General features: G+C 44.4%; 1 protein-coding gene across 5 annotated transcripts; it reads left to right on the top strand.

Moving 5' to 3' along the window:
* The first annotated feature begins 569 nt into the window (after nucleotides 1–569).
* On the top strand, nucleotides 570–20,719 carry RNF5 (ring finger protein 5). Of its 5 annotated transcripts, none has more exons than XM_081321577.1 (6): nucleotides 570–731; nucleotides 1,751–1,769; nucleotides 10,013–10,125; nucleotides 11,576–11,630; nucleotides 11,771–11,882; nucleotides 18,111–20,719. In XM_081321577.1, the coding sequence occupies exons 1-6, from the start codon at nucleotides 583–585 to the stop codon at nucleotides 18,197–18,199; spliced, it is 537 nt and encodes a 178-aa protein (XP_081177703.1). In that variant the 5' UTR covers nucleotides 570–582; the 3' UTR covers nucleotides 18,200–20,719. The 5 variants fall into 5 exon arrangements, with proteins under 5 accessions (XP_081177703.1, XP_081177701.1, XP_081177702.1 ...); XM_081321575.1 differs by having other exon boundaries at nucleotides 11,768–11,882; XM_081321576.1 differs by lacking the exons at nucleotides 570–731; nucleotides 1,751–1,769 and adding an exon at nucleotides 2,328–3,051.
* Nucleotides 20,720–23,305: the final 2,586 nt, after the last annotated feature.

The following is a 23,305-nucleotide window of genomic DNA, read 5'->3' as shown; positions in this document are numbered from 1 at the left end:
GCTCAGCACTTCATCAGGCTCCACCCACTTGTTTCTCTTTTAAAGCCAAGGTTTCTTGAATTCTTATTGGCTAATTTATGCATCAATCAGGACTGGTCCTGCCTTAAGTCCCAGGCGAGGTCCCGTCGCCGCGCGCTAGGCTCTTTTTAGTGGGTGGATTTCGAAGGAAAGCGAAGCTTTTTTTCCTCCCGTTTCGCCACAACCTTTCGGTCATTTTGTTCTTTGACAGGCTGGCGTATCTGTCAATCATAGTACGCCTCTTGATTTCCCCTCCCCCCTCAGTCATATGACATGTTATTTTGGTCAGGGAACGAAGGTGGAGGAAAGTGCAGTATTTCAACCAATAACATAGCCGCGTATTCGACGCTCAAATAACACAGCCAATCAAAAAAGTTTTAAGAGCCTGCACAGAATCGAAGGCGGGACTAACTGGAACGTATATAATCAGCTTTGCCAGGTGCCACAAATAATTATCTCTCCCACCAATGAAATGTCTCCAAAGTGTGAAAGACGGCGAGAAAGACCAATGATTAAACAGCGGACGTTTACATTCCCTCCCGTTAGTTTAAGTCAGGGCGGAAGATGGCGGCGGCGGCGGCAGCTGGGACAGGTCCAGGGGTCCCAGATGGGGAACCGGAGGGGTCAAACCGCGATCACAGTGCTTTTGAATGCAACATCTGCCTGGAGCCTGCCAGAGAAGCTGTCATCGGCCTGTGCGGCCACCTGTTCTGGTGAGCGTGGGAAAAGCTACAGAGAGGTGTGGCATACGGAAGGGGAGAACCAAGAGGGTGGTTAAGAATATAAAAACCTGCAATAAAAGGTAGAAAGTTGGACAGGCCGAAATCCAACAGGTGAACCTGCGCTTCTTTTTTGCTTTATTTCCATACTTGTGAAAGAACGGGGGGGGGGTGTCTTCAAATTTGGCCCTTTTATGACTTGTGAACCTCAATTCCCAGAATTCCTCAGCCAGCTTGCCTGGCTGAGGAATTCTGGGAGTTGAAGTCCACAAGTCATAAAAGGGCCAAGTTTGAAGACCCCTGTGAAAGAAGCTGCACCAGCTGCCTTTGGTTGCTTGGTGGGCTACGTTTGTGGGGTAGCAGAAATCTAAGGGGCAGGTGTAGTAGAAGACAGGTAGTGTGGCTTAGTAGTTAGAGAGCAGTTTTCAGAACATAAATTTTGTGCTCAGTTGTGGTTGTAAGTTACGACTACCTGCATTTACATCATTTATTATTAAATTTGTATAGCCGCCCATCTTGCAAGTGTCACTTGTTGATTTCTGTGTGTCCATCAAAATTCTAAGGGACACGGTGGCTCAGTGGGTTAGGACACTGAGCTTGTCAATCAGAAGGTCGGCAATTTGGCGGGTCGAATCCCGAGTGCCGCGTAGCAGAGTGAGCACCTGTTACTTGTCCCAGCTTCTGCCAACCTAGCAGTTCGAAAGCACATAAAAATGCAAGTAGAAAAATAGGGACCACTACGGTGGGAAGGTAACAGCGTTCCTTGCGCCTTTGGCGTCTATTCATGCCGGCCACATGACCACGGTGACGTCCTCGGACAAGCGCTGGCTCTTGGGCTTTGAAACGGAGATGAGCACCGGCCCCTAGAGTCGGAAACGACTAGCACGCATGTGCGGGGGAAGCTTTACCTTTACCTATCAAAATTCTGATTCAGTATGTAATTTTTCTTCATGTTGATTTGATCCAGATTTCTTTTAAAAGGTCTTGAGCTTTTTTTTTTTGTCTTTTTCCAGCTGGCCTTGTCTTCACCAGGTGAGTTGCTCTGTTTATTTAGACACTGACTGTAAAGTTGCCTAGAGTTGAAATGCTTAATTGACTTTCCCTGTTTTGTCTCTTCCAGATATACTAACATCTACAGCTTTCCAAAATTCTTAGGCAGCATAGCTGCTGGTTAGGGAATAGCATAGTTACTAGCTGGGGATTATGGATGATAAAGTCTGCAGTTATTTTGATAACACCATGTCAGACAAGGCTGGCTTAATGTAGGAGAAATCTTGACAAAATTAATCTGTGGAGGGCATACAGATAGTCTTCAATTTACAACCAGTCACTTACTGAACATTAAAAGTTACAATGGATCTGAAAAAGGTACTTACGACCCAGATTCAAAGTACCAACAGCTGGGGCCCCTGCAGTGTCACAATTGCATTTTGGGTGCTAGGCAACCAGCCCACATTTATGGTTGTTTGCCACGTCCCACAGTTGTATGACTTCAATTTACCACGTTTTTGTTTTTTTTTGCTGGAAACTGGCATTTACATCCAGTTTCTGGCAAAAAACGCCCACTGCAGCCAATGGCTTTTGTGTCCAGTGCATTTGCTGAATGATTGCTGTTAAAAAAGGTTGTAAAATTTATCTGTGACCTGCTTAACAACCAGCACAACTTCCAACTGTATATTCTGGGTTCCATTATGGTCATCAGTCCAGGAAAACTACTGATAGTCCTCACCCAAAATTTCTTTGGCTAAGCCAAGACAGTTAAGTGACTTGTGCCCCATTTTATGACCTTTTGTGCCACAGTTGTTAAGTGAATCACCGCAGTTAGGTTAGTAACATGGTTGTTAAGTGAATCTGGCTTCCTCATTGATCTTGCTGGTCAGAAGGTCGCAAAAGGTGATCACATGACCCCGGGGCACTGCAACTGTCATAAATGTGAGTCGGTTGCCACGCGTCTGAATTTTGATGGTGTGACTAAGGAGATGCTGCACGGTCATAAGTCGGTGAAAAACGGTCATAAGTCGGTTTTTCCCCCACTGCCACTGTAACTTTGAATTGTCACAAAATGAGCTGCTGTAAGTAGAGGACTTACCTATATTAACCGATGGAAAGCCTAATCGGGAGCACTTACAGATGAATAGAGATCATGTTTCTTACGAGAATCTGGAGGACGTTTTCTGTACTTGGTCAGCATGATGCAGAGCTGGTGCAGAGTGCAGCTGCATGGGTAGTGATGGGAGCACCCCGATACTCCCATATTACACCCCTCCTGCGTGAGCTGCATTGGCTACCGGTTGCCCTCCGGGTGAGATTTAAGGTGCTGGTACTTACCTTTAAAGCCCTACATGGCTTAGGCCCGGGATACTTGTAGGACCATCTGCTGCCGGGAACAAATTCCCATCGCCCAGTACGCTCACACAGAGAAGGCCTCCTCAGGGTGCCGTCGGCTAGACAATGTCGGCTGGCGACCCCCAGGGGGAGGGCCTTCTCTGTGGGAGCGCCAGCCCTATGGAACCAACTCCCCCCTGAGCTACGGATGGCCCAAAATCTCCAATCCTTTCGCCTCAAAACACTCCTATTCCACCAGGCTGACCTGGACTGACAGGCATTTTAATTAATTATATTTAAAATTTTTAATTTATTTTTAGTTTTTAATTTTAATTTATTGCACAGATGATTTTAATTTTATTTTTATCTTAATTTCTGTACTTATTATATGTTTTGTTGTTAGCCGCCCTGAGTCCTTCGGGAGATAGATGCCCCCATCAATAAATAAATAAATAAATAAATGACAGTTTCTTGGCTGGTGAACAGAATATACTAGGGGTAGGCAATGTTGGCTCTTTTATGTCTCGTGGACTTCAACTCCCAGAATTCCTGAGAATTGCCAACGTTGCCAACCCCTGGGATATACCTATAACCAGCACTGAAGGAGATGACTATAAGCCGTTGAGGAAGATTATCTCTGCTTGCTTTTAATCCTTGCATAGGCGTTTGACTGACTGCTGTGGACCTTTGGACTCTCTTAGCCAAGCATTTTTAATCAGAGCAATTGCCCTTGAAGGGAATCTCTCCTCAGCTCAAGTAGGGATTGGCTGAATTTCTTAAATAACTTCAGAAGTGACCTTATGTTGAGAATAATAACGATAAGCAATTAAAATAGAGCCGTGAGGGTGCAGTGGTTAGAATGTAGGATTGAGGACCCAGATTGTTGGGGGCAATAAGCTGACTTTGTAATAATGCCGCTGGGGGGGGCCGAAAGCCCTAATAAGCAGGCATATACATAGAATGAAGGCTATTGCTAAGCACATTGGTTTGTGCTTAAATTGTAAGCCGCCCTGAGTCTTCGGAAAAGGGCGGGATATAAATGGGATTAAAATAAATAAAACTCTCTCCCACCTGCTCAAGGTTGACTCAGCCTCCTTCCGAGGTTGGTAAAATGAGGACCCAGATTGTTGGGGGCACCATGAAGCGGTGTATAAGTCTTTTAAGTGCTTGTTGTTGTTGTTAGTTGCGAAGTCGTGTCCGACCCATCGCAACCCCTATGGACAACGTTCCGCCAGGCCTTCCTGTCCTCTATCATCTTCTGGAGTCCATTTAGGCTCACGCCTACTGCTTCAGTGACTCCATCCAGCCACCTCATACTTTTAAGTGCTATTGCAATTAAATTAGGCAGTTAAAATTCCCCCCTTGAAATAAATGTTTCGTTGAAATGAGTAAACCCAAAAAATGACGGTAAAATCTCACTGTTCCAACTCTGCAAACTTTCAAAGCCAACTTTTCCCTGAATTGTCCTAGTGATGCTTTGTACCTTCTGCAGCCTAACGGTAATCGATAAGTTAACCTAAAACTTTCATTGCACTCCTCAGAATTTATTTGTTACTCTCCCACTGTGTTTTCCTCCAAGCTAATGCTCTCTATTGGCAAATGCTTTGAAGCCTTTCTTAGGTCCCTGGCGTGGAAACCAATGGAAATTACTTAGGGAAAGTAAACCGTGGACCTGTTTCAGAACACTGGAATTGCTGGCTTAGTTGTTAGATTATATGTTCCCTTCCATTTGGGAGCTCCAACTGTTTTTCTCCCACAAGAGCCTTGTGAAGTAAGTCGGGCTGGAGGTGGCTGGCTAGTAGACATCTGGGGAGCTTCTCTGTCTGAGTAGAGACCAGAATCTGGGTCTTTTCACTTACTGTCTTACTCATTCATCTTTGTCTCACCCTGGCTCTTAAAGCTGAGAAGGAGAAACTACCAGCAGTCCTCAATTTACAGCTATTTGTTTAGCAACCATGTATAACAACAACAACAATAACAATAATAAAGTTGGAAGGGACCTTAGAGGTCATCTAGTCCAACCCCCTGCTCAGGCAGGAAGCCCTATACCATTTCAGACAATTGGTTGTCCGGTCTCTTCTTAAAAACTTCCAGTGTTGGAGCATTCACTGCTTCTGGAGGCAGGTTGTTCCACTGGTTAATTGTTATAACTGTCAGGAAGTTTCTCCTTAGTTGTAGGTTGCTTCTCTCCTTGATTAGTTTCCATCCGTTGCTTCTTGTCCTGCCTTCGGGTGCTTTGGAGAATAGCTTGACTCCCTCTTCTTTGGGGCAGCCCCTGAGATATTGGAACACTGCTATCATGTCACTCCTGGTCCTTCTCTTCATTAAACTAGACATGCCCAATTCCAGCAACCATTTCTTATATGTTTTAGCCTCCAGTCCCCTAATCAGCTTTGTTGCTCTTCTCTGTACTCTTTCTAGAGTCTCAACATCTTTTTTACATCGTGGTGACCAAAACTGGATGCAGTATTCCAAGTGTGGCCTTACCAAAGCATTGTAAAGTATTGATACTTCATGTGATCTTGATTCTGTCGCTCTGTTAATGCAGCCTAGTACTGTGTTGGCTTTTTTGGCAGCTGCAGCACACTGCTGGCTCATATTTAAGTGATTGTCCACTAGGGCTCCAAGATCCTTCTCACAGTTGCTACTATTGAGCAAGGTACCACATATATTATACCTGTACGTTTGGTTTTTCTTGCCTAAATGTAGAACCTTAGTTTTTTCACCATTAAAATTCATTTTATTACATTTATCAATAGATTTTTAGCTTATATATATCTTAATTACTTTTACATTCAACCTTTATAAAGAAATCAATATTCAAATTTAACTTTAAATATTTATACTTCCAAGTTTTAAATGACCAAAGTTTTATCTCAGTTCATTACAAAAACTAGTATTCAGAGTACACATCTTGTCTGTTTGAGTATATTCTATTTTAATCCTCACTAATAAGTCAAAACCCCAATTTTCTTCAGCCTTATTCTAGCTTTCTTTCTTTGCCAACTCACCTTCCATATCTGTGCTTTTAATTCATCAAATAGATCTCCTTCTGTTATTATATATATATTGTTTGAGATAAAAGAGGCCATCCAGTTGCCATTTTTTTGGAAGGGCTAACAAATCATATATCTATTTTTCCATCTCAACGTATTTGTCCTGAAATGTTTATCTTCCCTTCGGTCTGTTCTTCTTCTTGATCCTCAGGTTTCTTCTGGTTTATATAGAAAGTCTCTTCCATTTTCAGTGTTTTCAAACCTTTTCTAGGTTTTCCGTTAACTGTGTTTGTTGATCAGTTGAATCTTCTATCATAGTGTTTAATTGTTCCACTTCTATTATATTCTGTGTAGTTGATTCTTTAGTTGTTATCAAAGTTTGGGTTTGTATGTCTAGGCTGACATCTTGTTCTTTTCTGTAGCTTCTTATTTCATCAGAAGCTGTAAGAATAGTTTCATAAATTGCTTTCAACATAAAGAGAATCTGTTCCTGATCTTCGTCCATGTTCTCTTAGTGGTGTGTTAAATTAAAAGCTTTACAATCAGAGAGTGAAAATAATTTTGTCACTGAGTATGAAACATAGCTGGGCTTCTCACAGCTGATATCTGCCAAGGTTGCAAAAGTCTTATCTATAGTCTGTGCTTCAAGCAAAGTCTCTTTTAAACAATAACAAGTTGTAATATCAGGTTTAGCCACAAGATGTTGCCCATACCGTTTAAGGTTTTTTTTTAAGTCCAAAATTTTTATAATCCTTTTTCCAATTTTACTTCTTTTTTATAAGTAAAAACCCAAATCTTTAATAAAAATAAGAAACCTTTTAGTCCTCAAATTTTAGAAAGATAGAAATCTAGTTAGAATCAGGTTATTCTTTCAGCGTTTTAAGATCCCCTGGATAGTTGCCACTTTTTTTTAGAGGGTGGGATAGAATTTCCTTTCCCTCTCCACAGGGGGAAAAATACTTTGAGCAGCTTATAAAGGTAGAAAAAATAGTTAGGATTCAAGAGAGTTTCAGATCTCACCCAGTCTCATTCACACTGCTTTATAGGTGCCTGGTAGTAAATTTGACTTCGGCTGTCTGCAGCCTAGTGATGGGCCATATTTCTATGGATGGTCTTTCGTCTGCCGGTTTGGAGGGCTGCCCCAGATTGAGCGGAAGGGCTACCGCCCTCCTGCGATCAAGTGGGGGTCCTCTCCTTGCTTGTTGCCCCTACAGGGTGACTTTCCACCCTTTCCAGGGTCCCCCAGCGGTGTGAAATCGCACGTGGAAGACAGAGCTCGCTTTCCAGCAGCCGCATCAGCCGCGTCACCAAACCAGAAGTTCCTGAGTTCCCCTATTTTCTTACCACCTATTTGGTAGTGCACTTTGTGTGGCACTCGCTATTAATAGCTTGATTTTGCTTGACAGCAAGGTTGATATTCTTGTCCACACACATATCTCTGCCACATGCATTGATAACCCTATAATTTTTAGATTGCCGGGGACAGGGATGTTCTGTATCAATTAACTCACTGTCCCCTTTGTTTAGTTTAAATATTCCTACAGAAAATCTGTGAATTTATTGCCAAGTAACTCAGTCCTTTTTGGATGGATGCATACCATCTCTTTTGTACATTTTTTTCATTGGACCAGCTATAGACATCGTGATTAATATAACCAAAGCCTTCTCCTTTACGCCACTCCTTTAGCCACATATTGAATTCTGCTATACGCTGGCCTTTTCCATTTTGCTCCTTATACACTGGTAAAACCTTTGAAAAAGTAAGCCTACTGCCTATCTTGCTAAGTTCCTGCCTCAAGCTCTGGAAATCATTCTGCACAGAGACTATATCCTTTGGGGATAGGTCGTTAGTGCCAAGATGTACAATAGCCTCTACATCAGGGGTGTCAAACTCAATTTCATTGAGGGCCGCATCAGCATTGCGGTTGCCCTCAGGGGGCCGGGTGGGTATGGCCAGGGTGGGCGTGGCCTACTGGGTGGGCGTGACTAGAGTGCATATGGCTTACTGGGTGGGCGTGGCCAGCTCTACATGGTTCGCATCAAGGGTGCCTATGGGGGCCTGGGCAGGAGTGGGACAGATCTGAGGGTCTCTGGCAGGAGGAGGGTCTCTGGGCCAGGGCCAAGGCAGTGGGGACCGTTCCCTCACTGTTTCCAGGATGGCTTCGCGGGCCACATGAAACGACTTCACGGTGCGGATCCGGCCCCCGGGCCTTGTGTTTGACATGTCTGCTCTACATCACAGTCCTTGCTGGCATTCTTGATTATTTTAGAAATATGCTTGTCTCTACTGGCAGTAGCACCTGGAAGACACCTGACCTCTTTCGAAACCTCTGTGTCCTTTGCTAAATTTACATCCCTTATAATTGAATCACCAACCAGAAGGTGGCTTTGCTTTTCGGATGCCTTTCTCTTCTTGCACGACTGATGTGTAATACCAGATTCGCATTTCTGCCTGTCAAAAACAAGTTCCTCATCTCGGACCACAATCCCCTGCTTATTTGACATTACCATCACATTAAATAATTATTTACAACTGTTGCAACATCCCCAGGGTCACACGATCAAAATGAAGGGGCTGGACAAACTGGCATGTATTTACAACAGTTGCAGCAATCTCAGGGTCATGTGGCCACTGTTTGTAAATATCCCAGCCAGCTTCTGAAAAGTAAAGTGGTGGTGGTGGGGGCAGGGGGGCAGGATTTCCTTAACGACTGCATGATTCACTTAAAGAACTGCGGTGATTTGCTTAATTGTGGCAAAATGGTTGTAAAATCGACTTGTCACTCACTTGACCATCGTAGCGACGGAAATTCTGGTCCCAATTGTAGTTATAAGTTGAGGACTATCTGTGCTACAGTCCAGACTGAGCCGAGACTATAACCTAGGTCTCCCTGCTCTTAGTCCTAGTCCAGTTTTTTAAAAATATTTCTCACATTTAATAGTTTGCTTCATTTATCTCAGACGTGACATCAAACAAAATATGTCCAAGGAGTGAGCTGAGAAGGGAGTTATTTTGTGTGCGCTCCTAGTTGTGTATAAGTAATTCTTTTGGTCCATATGGAGTTTTAGAGCCCATATAGTTTTAAGGATACTGTAGGTCCCATGGCAGGTATAGCCACTCACCAAATCCCTGGTGATCAAAACAAAGTACTTTTCCCAGATTACTCTCTCCAATCTATGGAGACATTTGTGAAGCCCTCCCCCAAAGTTGCTGCAAATAAATATGAAGCTCTAGCCCAGGGGTAGGCAACCTTGGCTCTTTTATGACTCGTGGACTTCAACTCCCAGAATTCCTGAGCCAGCCATGCTGAAGGGAAAGGGAAAGGTTTCCAAGCTGAGCCATGCTGGCTCAGGAATTCTGGGATTTGAAGTCCACGAGTCATAAAAGAGCCAAGGTTGCCTACCCCTGCTCTAGCCCAATGCTTTAGATCTCAATTTGCCGGCTTCTTATTTAATCGACAGCCATTTTTAAAACAGAAAGCCAATTGGCACAGTAAACATGGTAGATCCCAAAGATACCCAATTGCCTTCTTCTAAGGTAAATATGTACACACTTGGAAGTGGCCACAAAGCTTCTGACTGCAGGGGGGCGGTTTGGATTAGAATAGGGGTCCTCAAGCCTCCGGCCACGGCCCACTACCGGGGCGTGGCCTGTTTGAAATCAGGCCACAGGAGCGATGGGCAAGCGTGTGCAGCTCCACTGATAGGAGTGGAGGGCACCTGTGTGATGGGTGCTTGTGCCTCGCGTGTGAAGCTCCATTCGTGCCTGGAAGGCATCCGTGCCCACTGCTCGCAACTATGGAGCTGTACACGCGTGCCTGCACATCCCCCACCCACCCCCTGTCCCAGGCTGGGCCGGACCATCAAGGTGGAAAGGTTGGGACCACTAGACTAGAAGACCTCTGATATACCTTCCATCTCTGTGTAACTTACAAGTGTCGTTCTTCCCTTCAGTGGCTAGAAACACGGCCAGAGCGTCAGGAATGTCCGGTGTGCAAGGCGGGCATTAGCCGGGACAAAGTCATCCCTCTGTATGGACGTGGAAGCTCTGCTCAGCAGGATCCAAGGTAAAGCATCCCCCCCTTTTTTTGTGTTGGAGTTTGAGTAGGTGACGGCAAAGGAACCCCTGCAGATTTTACACCGCTAGTTGACAAGCATCCAAATTTTGATCGTCTGACCGAAGGGAGGCTGCAATGGTCGTTAAGTGTGGAATACGATCATTTTTCAGTGCCGTTGTAAACGCATGGTGTTAAGTCGCGGTCTGCCTGTCATTGTTTTAATTCTTTTTTACGGATCTTGTAACCCATCTGGGGTGGGGCAGCCTTATTAAAGGGAGTGAATTAAAAGTATACGGCCAAAGAAGATGTGACCACGGGTTTGTTTCTCAGTGCAAGTCAAGGTGTTGGTGACCCCTTTAAATTCCTACGTGGTTTGGGTCCTGGCTTTCTGGAAGACGGTTTAGGGCAGTGATGGTGAACATTTTGGAGACCGAGTGCCCAAACTGCAACCCAAAACCCACTTATGTATCTTCAGGTGCCAGGTGGGTGTGGCCCATTGGGTGGGTGTGGCTGCGGTGGTAACGGCACACTGGGTGGGACTAAAGAGTTCAATCAATTCCAACTTTCCGAGCTGTTTTTTTTTTCTCGTGAGAAGTTGAAATTGATTGAACCTTTTTTTTTTTGCACACCGCAGTGGAGGCCTAAACCGAAAAGGTTTTATAAAACCCAGCTGAGGGCCTAGGATTGGGACGACGGCGCGCGTGCCCACAGAGAGGGCTCTGCGTGCCACCTGTGGCAGGCGTGCCATAGGTTCACCACCACGGGTTTAGGGGAAATAAAATTGGACAGTAGAATGCCGAGCAAGAGTCCCATGTCTTGATGAAATACTTGGAGGCAAGTATTCTCTTCAGGAACTTCCCTCACGGGGGATGTCCCCCTGCCAGCATAACATCTGTCCTCTCATTTTTAGTGTTGAGGCTTTTCCAACGTGCATCTGAAGTAGGAGTAGGCCAAATACCCGAGTAGGAGATGAAAATTCTTGTTGATCAAGGATAAGGTAAAGGTAAAGGTTCCCCCGCACATGCATGCTACTCGTTTCCAACTCTAGGGGCCAGTGCTCATCTCCGTTTCAAAGCCGAAGAGCCAGCGTTTGACGGAGGACGTCTCCGTGGTCATGTGGCCGGCATGACTAGACGCCAAAGGCGCACGGAATGCTGTTACCTTCCCACCGGAGTGCTCCCTATTTTTCTACTTGCCTTTTTACGTGCTTTCGAACTGCTAGGTTGGCAGAAGCTGGGACGCGTAACAGGCGCTCACTCTGATCAAGGATAACACTATGGTTCTATAATAATGATGGTTGATGGACGTTTGGTGAAGTTAATACTTTTATCACTGTATTCTATTTTGCTGCTGAGGCGGAATGATTGAAATGGCGTAAAAGCAGCCAATGATAAGCAAAATCAGAAGCAACAGGACCGAGGCCAAGAGCTTAACCCTGCCTTTTTCTCCCATCACACAGATTGAAAACTCCCCCCCGGCCTCGAGGGCAGCGCCCGGAGCCTGAGTCGCGAGGGGTGAGTGTAGCCTGCTTCTAAACCCCACCCCACCCCCACTTCCCAAATTCAACCTGGACTAACTCAGCTCTTCTGCAACTCACCGTTACCCCACCCTCCTTTTTTCTCTTCTTCTCCCCCTCCCCTCCCCACCCCAGCAGGGCATCGGCAGTTTTCCTGAAGCAGCCACAGGCTTCCACATGGCGTTTGGCATCGGCGCATTCCCATTTGGCTTTTTTGCTACAGGCTACAGCCCGCCAGGAGAAAGAGGAGGTAAGGCCCTGCTGTAAAGGGGTCGATGTTTATAAAAGGCATCTGCAAACAGGCTTTTGGTTCCCTACGACCGTATTTCCTTTGCCTTTATACTGAAGCTAAAGGGTGTCTACCTCTATTCTTCCAAGCTTTTAGACTCGTGCTGGAGCCCATCCTCAAGGAACTTCTCCAGATTGTGTGCCCTGGGGTACCTGTTGCATTTATACGGTGCCTGGTTGTGTATGGCTTTTGTCACAGCTGTCCCAGGAAAGAATATTCAGGAAAGAAAGACCCTCCACTCCATTTGTAGTGAAAAATATTCTTTTATTGAAGCCAAGTAATTACAGCGTAAGGGACGCGGTGGCTCAGTGGGTTAGGACGCTGAGCTTGTCAATAAGATGGTCGGCAGTTTGGCGGGTCGAATCCCGAGTGCCGCGTAACAGAGTGAGCGCCTGTTACTCGTCCCAGCTTCTGCCAACCTAGCAGTTTGAAAGCACGTAAAAATGCAAGTAGAAAAATAAGGACCACTACGGTGGGAAGGTCACAGCGTTCCGTGCGCCTTTGGCGTCTAGTCATGCCGGCCACATGACCACAGAGACGTCCTCAGACAAGCGCTGGCTCTTCGGCTTTGAAACTGAGATGAGCACCGGCCCCTAGAGTTGGAAACAACTAGCACACATGTGCGGGGGAACCTTTACCTTTTTAATTACAGTGTAGCAAAGTCAGATCTGAGGCTTTCCCGCGTATCCCCAGTAATTTTACCTTCTCCCAAGCCCTCCCTCCTTTTGGTTATCTTGGTGATGTCCAGTAAGGTTCAGATTTTGGTGACATTCCACATTTTGGCGCCTCTTTGGATGGGCGTTTCGCATTCCATTCCCAGGCTGTGTCCTTCTGTCTTTCAACCGTTGTCTCTGGATGGCACCTCTGGTTCCTGTCATTTCTCTCTCCCTCTCCCCCCATATCTTCCCATTTCTCCTCCCCACATTTTATGGCAGGCTGCCATCAAAGTGAAGTAAAGCAGGGCTGAAGCAGTTTGATGGCAGAGCTGGCTGGCTTTTAGTTAATTAGAATATCGATGGCTGTTAACCCTAATTAATAACCAAAAGCTACATACAACCAGGCACCATATGAATACAACACATAGCCCAGGGTACATATTCTGGAGAGAGAGAAGTTCGCTGAGGGTGAACTCCAGCATGTGCTGAAAGCTTTGAAGAATAAACCTTTGGTCTCAGTGATTGACTCAGATTGGATCCTGCAACATTATCCTTGGACACGTATATTTGCTTTCATTTGTGAGTGTCTCCCTCTTGTTATCATGTGGGTAGATTCTCATGATGTTGGTTAGGGTTAGGGTTACCAGATCTCTGAGCAGGCAAAGGAGGACAGAGACAAGCTAACTTTCTTAGCATCCATGACAAAAACTATAGCAAAAAATGTACAGGTTGTCTTCACGTACCAGCCACTTGTTCAGTGATCGTCTGAATTTACGATGGCACTGAAAAGAGACTTGCCTCAAAGTTGCATCCGTTGCAGCATCTCTACAGTCAGATGATCATGATTCGAATTCTTGTCGACCGACATTTACAGTAGGACAGTTGCAGTGTTCCGCAGTCACATTATTGCCACGTGCAACTTTCCCAGCCAACTTCCAACAAGCAAAGACAATGGGGAGGCCAGCAGGAAATCACAAGCTGCAGTCTTCTGACATCACATTTAACAACCTGTGGTAATTTGCTTACCGCTGCAGCCAGAACTGACATTGTAAGTTGGCGTGGTCACATGACATCACATTCAGTGAGGGCTTGGTTATCTCAGGGATTTAGGAGCCGTGGGGGCACAGTGGTTAGAATGCAGTATTGCAGGCGAACTCACTGCCCACAACCTGGAGTTCGATCCTAACTGGCACAAGGCAGATTCAGCTTTCCATCCTTCTGAGGTCGGTAAAATGAGGACCCCAATTGCTATGGGGGGCAATATGCCAAACCTGAAAACCGCTGAGAGAGGACTGTAAAGCACTAAGTGCTGCTATTATTATTATTATTATTATTATTATTATTATTATTATTATTATTATTATTATTATTATTATTATTATTATTATTATTTATATACCGCCCTTCTCCTGTAGGACCCAAGGCGGTTCACAAGGCAATTAAGACAATATAACAATACAAAAGTTAATAACAAATTAAAATAAATTAAATTATCCTTGATTAAATCTAAAACCCTTAACTAATTAAAAACCCCAATTACAATAGGTTAAAAATTAAAAGTTCTCAGTCCTGGCTGGAAAGCTCAAAGAGCCAGGTCTTCAGGTCCCGGCAGAACGAACGAAAATCTGGGGCAGTCCTGAGCTCTACGGGTAACTGGTTCCAAAGGGCAGGCGCGCCCACAGAGAAGGCCCTCCCCCTGGGTGTCGCCCTCCGGTAATCCTTTGCCGATGGCACCCTGAGAAGGCCCTCTGTGGGAGCGCACAGGACGAAGGGAACTTGATGCCGGCAGCAGGTGTTCCCTCAGATATCCCAGACCCAAGCCATTTAGGGCTTTATAGGTCATCACCAGCACCTTGAATCTCACCCGGAGGGCAACCGGAAGCCAATGCAGCTCGCGGAGCAGAGGTGTTACGTGGGAGTATCGGGGAGCCCCCATCACAACTCGCGCGGCTGCATTCTGCACCAGTTGAAGCCTCCGAGTGGTCCTCAAGGGCAGCACTATTGCTAGTGCTGTTAGTATTTCTTCCAATCCCACATGGCCTGGCAGAGTTGGCATACGCCAGGTGCCACTGACTAATCCTGTCACTTGGTGGGACCCAGGAAGCGGACCTTCCTTCTCAGTCTTGGCACCAGCTTTTGGGTACCACTTAACCCCCCAAAATTGGTACAGCTCCCATCCTGGCTCTATTTAAGCAAGCCCTTAAGACTTCGTCCTGGGATAGCGTGGGCAATGGATCCCTGCAGTGTTCTGTTTTTTTAAAACAATTGGGTGCTTTTTTTCCCTGGACTTTTGGTGTTTCCCGAATTGTATAGTATTTTATTTATTTATAAAATTTATAAGCAGCCCAACAGTAGCGGGCCTTATTCATGATGGCAATGAGGGTGCTTACCGCAAGGAGGTTGAGGGTTTGGTGAACTGGTGTAAGGAAAACAGCCTAGTTTTAAATACTGGAAAAACGAAAGAGATCATTGTCGATTTCAGAAAAGGCAGGCACAGCCACACTCCTCTGTGCATTAATGATTCACTAGTGGAGATGGTTACCAGCATTCAAATTCCTGGCTGTGTAGTAGGCTTTCTTGGTTGCTCAACAGCGAGACACTGGTGAAACAGGCACAGCAGCGCCTGCATTTTCTGCGTTGCATGAGAAAAGTAGAGGGACGATTGAGAGCATCCTGTCACACTGCATCACAGTCTGGTTTGGAAGCATCACTGCTTCAGACAGGAAGGCCGGTGCAGAGAGTGGTGAGGATGGCCGAAAAGATCATTGGCGGTTCCCTCCCCTCCATCCAGGACATAGCCCAGAAGCGTTGCTTGAACAGGATCCGTAAGATTATCTGGGACACTACTCATCCTCTTCACGACCTGTTTTCTTTGTTACCTTCTGGGAGGAGGCTCCGTGGTATCCGTAGCAGAACCTCCAGATTCAGTCACAGTTTTGTTCCATACAGTATTAACCTTATGAACTCTCAAGCTTCCTCCTTCTTTTATGTATTCAAGATGGACAATTAATAACATTTATGTTAATTAAATGTAAGGGTGTAGGTCTATACATATGTTGTATATAATATGTTTAAATCTGTGTTATGTGAGAACAAGCAACTAAATTTCATTTTTAATCTGTTCCCCATTATGCCCACAGTAAAAAAATGACAATAAAGGTTATCTGTCTGTCTGTCTGTCTGTCTGTCTGTCTGTCTGTCTATCTATCTATCTATCTATCTATCTATCTATCTATCTATCTATCTATCTCTATTTTTTTAATTATATTTTTATACCGCCCTTCTCCCGAAGGACTCAGGGTGGTGTACAGGGCAATAAATATAAAAACAGAATACAAAAGTTAAAAAATGATTAAATATTATGCCCAAGTTTAAAACAGTAATTAAAAACATATTAAAACCCCAACCCTAACCCATCAAACCAGGTCAGATTGCTCAAATAAATAAGTTTTTAGATCGCACCAGAAGGAGCGAAGGTCGGGGGCCATCCGGAGCTCAACCGGCGGCTAAGCTTGTAAGCCGCCCTGAGTCTTCGGAGAAGGGCGGGATATAAATGGAATTTTTAAAAAAAAGCGGTTCCACAGAGAACGCCCTCCCCCTGGGGGCCACCAATCGACATTCTTTGATCGGAGGCACCCTGAGGAGGCCCTCTCTGTGGGAGCGCACTGGACGGAGGGAAGTTGACGCCGGCCGCAGGTGTTGCCGTAGGTAATTCATCTATATTCTATCTATCTATCTATCTATCTATCTATCTATCTATCTATCTATCTATCTATCTATCGTATTTTACTGTTGTACTTCGGGGTCATAACAGATTGGGGTAATCTATAGATATCATAAACAAACCAATAAATCTGCTAATTGTATTTATTTATTATCTAATTTATATGTCCACCCATCTCACACACAAAATGACTGTGTGGTGTACAGTAACATATAAAAAACAATCATTTTTCAGAAAAAAAATGCAGTCAAAGGCTAAGAGCAGGCAGCAGATGTCAACAATGGAGCCACCTCAGGATCTTACTGGTCCTCTGGGCTCCCCAGAACTGATGGCATAAATTGTTCTGACTGGAACCATTTCAACTCAGAAGCTATAATGGGGACATTATGTTGGATCAGCCTCGCATGAGATGTCATGATATGCCAAGTTGGATAGCAATAAATTGTGAGAAAGGAATGTCCCACTCTGGAGGTGGTTAGTAGATTGGGAAATAAGATAACCTTTATTGTCATTTTTTACTTTGGGCACATTGGCACACATTAAAAATGAAATTTAGTCGCTCCTCCTCCACCCCGTTTATGTATTGGTTCCTTTTTCTCTAGTTCTTTGTGAATTTTTAATGTTTAAATTCTTAACATTGAACGTTTGTAATGTTCTCAGTGTTTTGTATTGCATTTTTATGTTGTAAGCTGCTTAAGAGTCGGTGACAGTGACATGGGCAGCGTATAAATTTAATAAATAATAAATGTTCCAGACCCTCCCTGTTAGTCCTCCAAGGAAGAGAGATGGGAATGTAGAGCAGCTGCCTTGATAGAACTACTGTTGAGGCTTGAGAGCCACATGCATTTTTCCTAAACACTGATTGGCTGCCGTGCCCACTGCTACCCGCCTGGCAAATGGGAAACAGCCATTGGTGTGAGGGGTCCTTGGTGCTCTCTGAGCTTGGTTGTTTTCTTGCAGAGATGTTTCATTACCCAAATTAGGTAGCACCGTCAGTGCAATGACATCCGCTGCCTACTCTCAGCCGTTGCAGGTTTTGTTTTATTTTTCTGAAGAATAATTGTTTTTTATATGTTATTGTACAACCACCCAGAGTCACTTTTTTGTGAGATGGGTGGCCCTGTAAATTATATAATAAATAAATAAAATCAGCAGATTTCTTGGTTGCGTTTATGAAATTTATAGGCTACCCCAATCTGTTACAACAATAAAATACACCGAGGCAAGATATGCTGCCTGTGAATGTGATAAATAAATAAATAAATGCTAGAGATAGTCCTTGACTTACCTCGGTGGCATCCCCATGGTCAGGTGATTTACATTCAGATGCTTGACAACCGACTCACATTTACGACGGTTGCAGCGACAAGCAAAGTCAGTGGTGGGGAAACCCAATTCAATTAAACGTGTGACTAATTTAATCATTGAGGTGGTTCGCTTAACAACTCTGGCAAGAAAGGTTGTAAAAGACAGCAAAATTCACGTAACAAATTTCTCACTTAGCAACGGTGAAATTTTGGGCTCAGCTGTGGTCGCAGGTTGAGGGCCACCTGTACAAAATACAGGAAACATCAAAAGTCCAGGAAAAAAACAACAACAACAACTCTGAGCTACAAATTTCATCAGTGGCATTTGAAGTACCAGCTCAGGGAACAGCCCCCCCCATGGAAAGCTCTTGATTATCAACCAATAGCAAAGAGCTATGATGGCATTAGTGAGCAGGTCGGTGTTTTAACTTGTTTGAATGTGTCCAACTTGCTTTTAGATTTCACCTTGGCTAACTCTTTTTTCCTTCCCCCTTTTCCGCAGATACAGAGGCGGCCAGACCATCCAGCTGGCTGGATTCGTTATTTCTTTTCATTGCCATCTTCTTTTTCTTCTGGTTGCTCAGCGTATAACCGGCTGGACCCCACTGAACTTAAGCTCTACTAAAGTCTAAAGAACAGAACTAAAGGACTTTGATATTGGGTGGGTGGGTGATGGGCGGGGCAGACAGGCAGACCAGTTTTGGGTGGGTGGATTTTGCTTGAATGCATAGCAGAGACCGAAAGGGGTTAATACTATCTGGTGGGGTGTAATCCAAATGGAGTAAAATTCTTTTTTTTTAAATTCCTCCTCCCCCCACCCACCCAAGAATTAAAACCATAATAGGGCTGCTTCTTCAAGTGGTATGCAAATGGTTGTCAATATACAACCCCAACCTAATTATGGACTGAATGGGGAGTAACTATGCGAAGAACGATCCATTTCTATTCTTCGAAGAAAGATCTCAAATGTGAGGGCAATCTCAAATTATGGCGGAAGATTGGAGAGAGCTGAAGCAAGCACACACGGACTACTCAATTCTTTCCAGATGGCATAAAAGCAGGAGGATGAGTGGGATTCATTCCTCCCCTCCCCTCCCCCCTTTCAATAGCATTTGCTCGTCAACTGGCAATTAGTCTGTTGGGCAAAAGTGGCTAGGCCTGCCTCTGTGTAAAAGTGCGGGTCGAATCGTGGAAGAGGAATTTTGGAGAGCAAGCAAGGGTAGGGTGTGGTGTGGGGAATCTACATTGTTCCGCCTCAGAGGAAGCGATTGTGGGAAGGGTAGCGAAGGTTATTTGAAAGTGAGAGGCAGGGAAGAAGACCTGTTGCAGGATCCCACAGGAAGTGGCTGCATATTCTTTTAACTTGAGGCCAGGTGATCCCCAAAGAGCTTATCTTGGCTCCTTTTTTGATAGGCCAAACTGCCTGAGTTTTGAGAACGCATGTGTTCCGGTGGGTATTTTTCTGTCCCTCTCCTCTCCTCTCTTTGAGGAAGGTCTTTAATCCTTTACTATTCTGTTGGATTAACGTGTGTGTGTGTGTGTGTCGTGCCATCTGCGGCTGTTCCAACAGTGTCGGGAACCATTTAGGGTTGCTGAGGGGAAGGTTGACCACTGGACATTATATTCTTGAATAACAGTATTTTGTGGTCCAGAAGTTGCTTGGATAATGATTTATGCCTTCATTTGGGGGTGACAGAGAAGGGACATGATGTCAGTTAACCAATGCTTCAATTAAATTCACCCATGATTCCTATCCAGTTGAAGGAACAGTCATTGAGAGAAAAATACGCCTGTTTAGAAAGGAAAAGCACAGGCTGCTGTAATAATGCAGATGGTCCTCGGCTTACAACAATCACTTACTGACCGTTCCAAATTATGAGGACCTGAAAACAGGGACTTAGGGTCCGAATTTGACTCCTCTGCAGTCATGTGATTGAATTTCAGGCACTTGACAACACCGCCACATTTATGGCTATTTGCAGCGTACGATGGTTTTGCAAAAAAAAACAAAAAACAACAACCCCTGCACTTTCGATTTTTGTCAAAACCACAACCCTAGCAAACCATTTGCTTTAACAACCTTGATGTTCCCTTAACGACCCTGGTTTCTTAATCTTTTCACTAAAGCTGGGCTAAGACTTTATGCTACACCTTAGTTTTGGGACTTTGTGTGTGGTGTGTACTGGCTGTGTACTAGCCCCACCATCTAGCTATGGAGTTGGGAAAACGCAGCTTATAGTTACACTGTCTTGTATGAATCCAGTCAGTTGTGGCTTTTTAAGACTGCATTGCCATCGTAAGTCAGCAGAAGGGTGCGCAGTTTTTGTTGGCATGAAAGTCCATCAAGCTTTGAAAAATGGTGAGAGTGGTATGGGAGAGAGGTCCCCCAACCTTTGTGGCTTGGCAGCGGAGACGGGAGCCAGGCCACGAGTGCCAGGCTGGTGCACGTGTGTCCAGCTGAACTTGCCCTCCGCTTGCGTTGCCCAGTTATGAATAGGCCGTGGACCGCAGCCTGAGGGTTGGGGACCCCTGGTATAGGAGAAATCAGTGTTTTGGAGCACTGAATTTATTGAGCGGCAAATTGATCACCATAGGCCTCAACAAGCTTTAAAACAGGGGTCCCCAACCCCCGGTTAAGTACTGGGCCACGGCATGGCAGCAACCGGGCTTCACAAACAAGCAAAGCCCAATCTGCGGGATGCAGGCAGCACAGAAAGTCATGTACCCTCCAGTCCGTGGAAAAACCTCTCTCCGTGGAGCCGCGTGCTCAAAAGATTGGGGACTTCTGCTTGAAAACACTCATTGCTTCGAATGTAACCCAAAATGGGGCACATTTGGGGCTCCAGTTGACCAGACTCTGGCCCATGAACCAGTTTTTACATCCTGAATGTAGCATTATCTGTGTATTCTAACTACATCTCCTTCAATGCCCATGATGGCTAAATTTATCTGGAAACCTTTGGGGAGAATTTTACATTCTCCAAAGGAGCACTAGAAATAATGGAAAATTGTCAGTGGGAAAAATATATTTTATTGTTTTGGCAAAACTGTACAAGAATAAGAAAGGGATGGAAAAAATCCCCCCCCCCAAAAAAGGTTTTATTGCTCCCATTAGAATGGATTCTGCGTCTTTTTTTCTCCCCCAAGAAACCTGTTGCCTCTGCCCCATGGCTCCTACGTTTTTTGCTTGCTCTGGCTCACCTAGACAATTGTGCCTCTCCTCTTTATTTAAACCCACATAAAATCCAAATGAAACTCACAGTAAATGAATTTTTTAAAAAAAACCCTCAACTGTTTTCAGGCTGGAGAAAGATGCTGAAGGAGCACTATTTGGGGGAGGGATCCAAATCATTCCCCCGAAATAAGTCACTGCATCCTGGCCAAAATAGCTGGATGCAATGTTTCTTAACCACAGTCATTTTAAGCTGTATGGACTTCAACATCCAGAATTCCTCAGTAAGAGTGGGTTGGGAATTTCAGGAGCTGAAGCCCAATACAGCTTAAAATTACTATGGTTAAGAAAAACTAGACTTGTCAAATCTGGCATCTGCACACAATTGTCCTCCCTTTGCAATCTTATTTCCCCACGGCTGCTTTGGGTTTTTGGAGGTCCTTTGGGGTTTATTTTAATGGCTTCATGTAGCACAGGAAATTTATCATTAAAGAGTTGCACAAGGCCTGTCGATCAACAGCTTTAGGTTACCAAATTATAGTCAAGATTTAAGGAAAGAGGATCAGTCAAACGTGGAAAGGAGCTTAAAAGATGAAAACATAAATCAGAAATGAGTTTAAAGCCTGTTTTTTTGTAGGAAAAAAGGTCTAGCGATCCACTGTTTCAAATAATAAGCTATTTTGCTTTTTTTTGTTTTTAAATTCCTGTAAAATGAAGTTGCAGGTTTCTTCTTGCCCGAGGTTGCCTTCCATACACATTTACCTGAAAAAAAAAGCCCCGCTGAATTCATTAGGGCTTAGAAACATAGGATTCTGCAGCGATTCCTCTTTCAAACTCTTTAACATAACTCTCCTCAAAGGGAGACAAGTTTTAGATCCATCTTAAATTAAGAAGAGGTTGGCCTTGTGGTCTAACAGAATCTGGCAATTCTGTAGTGCAGTGTTTCTCAACCTCAAGTGTGTAGACTTCGAAAACTGGCTGTGGAACTCTGGGAATTGAAATCTACACATCTTAAAAGCAGCCAAGGTGGAGAAACACCCCCCTAGCGTGCACAATTGAAAATTATTCAACCATTTGTCAGGATGAGTACCCAGTTCTATCCTTACCAATTGCCTGGAAGAGAATTCCTCCCCCATCCCCGCTGTGACTTATTTTATGCATGGCATCAAAGTAGAGTGGAGACAAAATGAAATTTTGAATGTGGGCCCTGGCAATGTTTATGACATGTACGATATAAAACACTAGAACGTGCTCTCCTTTTAAAGCACCCAAACAACACCAGTGTTTGGAAATTGGACAAGAATGGAGACTTGCTTCTGAGGAAGCCATAAGTAAGGTAGAAGAAGAGACTGGACAGCCACTTGTCTGAAATGGCATAAGGTCTCCTGCTTGAGCAGGGGGGGTGGACTAGAAGACCTCCATGGTCCCTTCCAACTCTATTCTGATTCTGATTTTAATACTTTGTTAACTATTTAGATTACCTTGCTAGGCCCCAAACATGGGGCAAATCTTTACTTCCTGTTTTCAGCCTATCTTGAAGGCCATCGAACAGGCAGTAGTCACACCGGACAGCTCATATATTTGTGTAAATTACTAACAAAGAATTAATTAATTTCAGTCTCCCTTAATTCTTTGTTAGTAATTTACACACACACACACACACATATATTCTAGCATTCCTGGGTGCATATCTTAAAAATATGTTCTGAGATCCATGGATAACTTTGCTTCCTAAGTAAGGAAAACAGACCTGTAGGGACATCCATGAAATGCTCTTGTCTGATGGCACTGAACCTTAAATACAGATAGTCCTTAACTTACGAGCATTCATTTAATGATTTAAAACGGTACTAAAAAAAAAAGGGATCAGTGTTCAAACTCTTTAACATAACTCTCCTCAAAGGGAGACAAGTTTTAGGTCCATCTTAAATTAAGAAGAGGTTGGCCTTGTGGCCTAACAGAATCTGGCAATTCTGCAGTGCAGTGTTCCCCAGTCACGTGATCAAAATCTTGCATACTTACAAAAGCAGCTGCACCTCCAGTCACAAGCAAAGTCAATGGGGAGGAAACCAGATTCGCTTAATAACTGCCTGATTCGCTTAACCACTCCAGTGATTCGCTTAATGACCATGGCAAAAAAGGTCATAAAATTGGGCGCAACTCACTGAAGAGGCGCATTGCTTAGCAAAGGACGTTCCAATCCCAATTGTGGTTATAAATCGAGGGCTACCCATAATGCCAGATTATAATTTTCTCATCGCTATCCAGGCTGGGATTTGTGTGAATGGAAGTCCAGCATCTCCTACCTAGGGCTAAGTACTGAGGTACTGAACCAAGAGCAAAAAGCATTGTAGTTAATCCCCCTTATGGGCTGCCGAAGCAAAATGGGTTCTGGTTAATCCCATATGTGCTGCGCAAATCCTGACAAGCAGTTGTATAAAAAACTGGGGGGTGGGGGTGGGGAATGAAGATCTTAGCAAATAAATTGAATCCCACTTTCACTGCTATATCCTTTCTGTTCCACT

Source organism: Vipera berus (assembly GCF_964194415.1).
Source record: "Vipera berus genome assembly, chromosome: 2".
Lineage (NCBI taxonomy): Eukaryota > Metazoa > Chordata > Lepidosauria > Squamata > Viperidae > Vipera > Vipera berus.
Note: the sequence above shows the minus strand (reverse complement) of the source record. Positions and strands in the feature narration are given on the sequence as shown.

Excerpts from the sequence above, each read along its gene's own strand:
- RNF5 (XM_081321574.1), top strand. The coding sequence starts at position 2,881 with ATGTTTCTTACGAGAATCTGGAGGACGTTTTCTGTACTTGGTCAGCAT. Across the intron at positions 3,052-10,012 it reads CCCTCCGGGTGAGATTTAAG|TGGCTAGAAACACGGCCAGA; the intron begins GTGCTGGTACTT and ends TCTTCCCTTCAG. Across the intron at positions 11,883-18,110 it reads CCCGCCAGGAGAAAGAGGAG|ATACAGAGGCGGCCAGACCA; the intron begins GTAAGGCCCTGC and ends CCTTTTCCGCAG.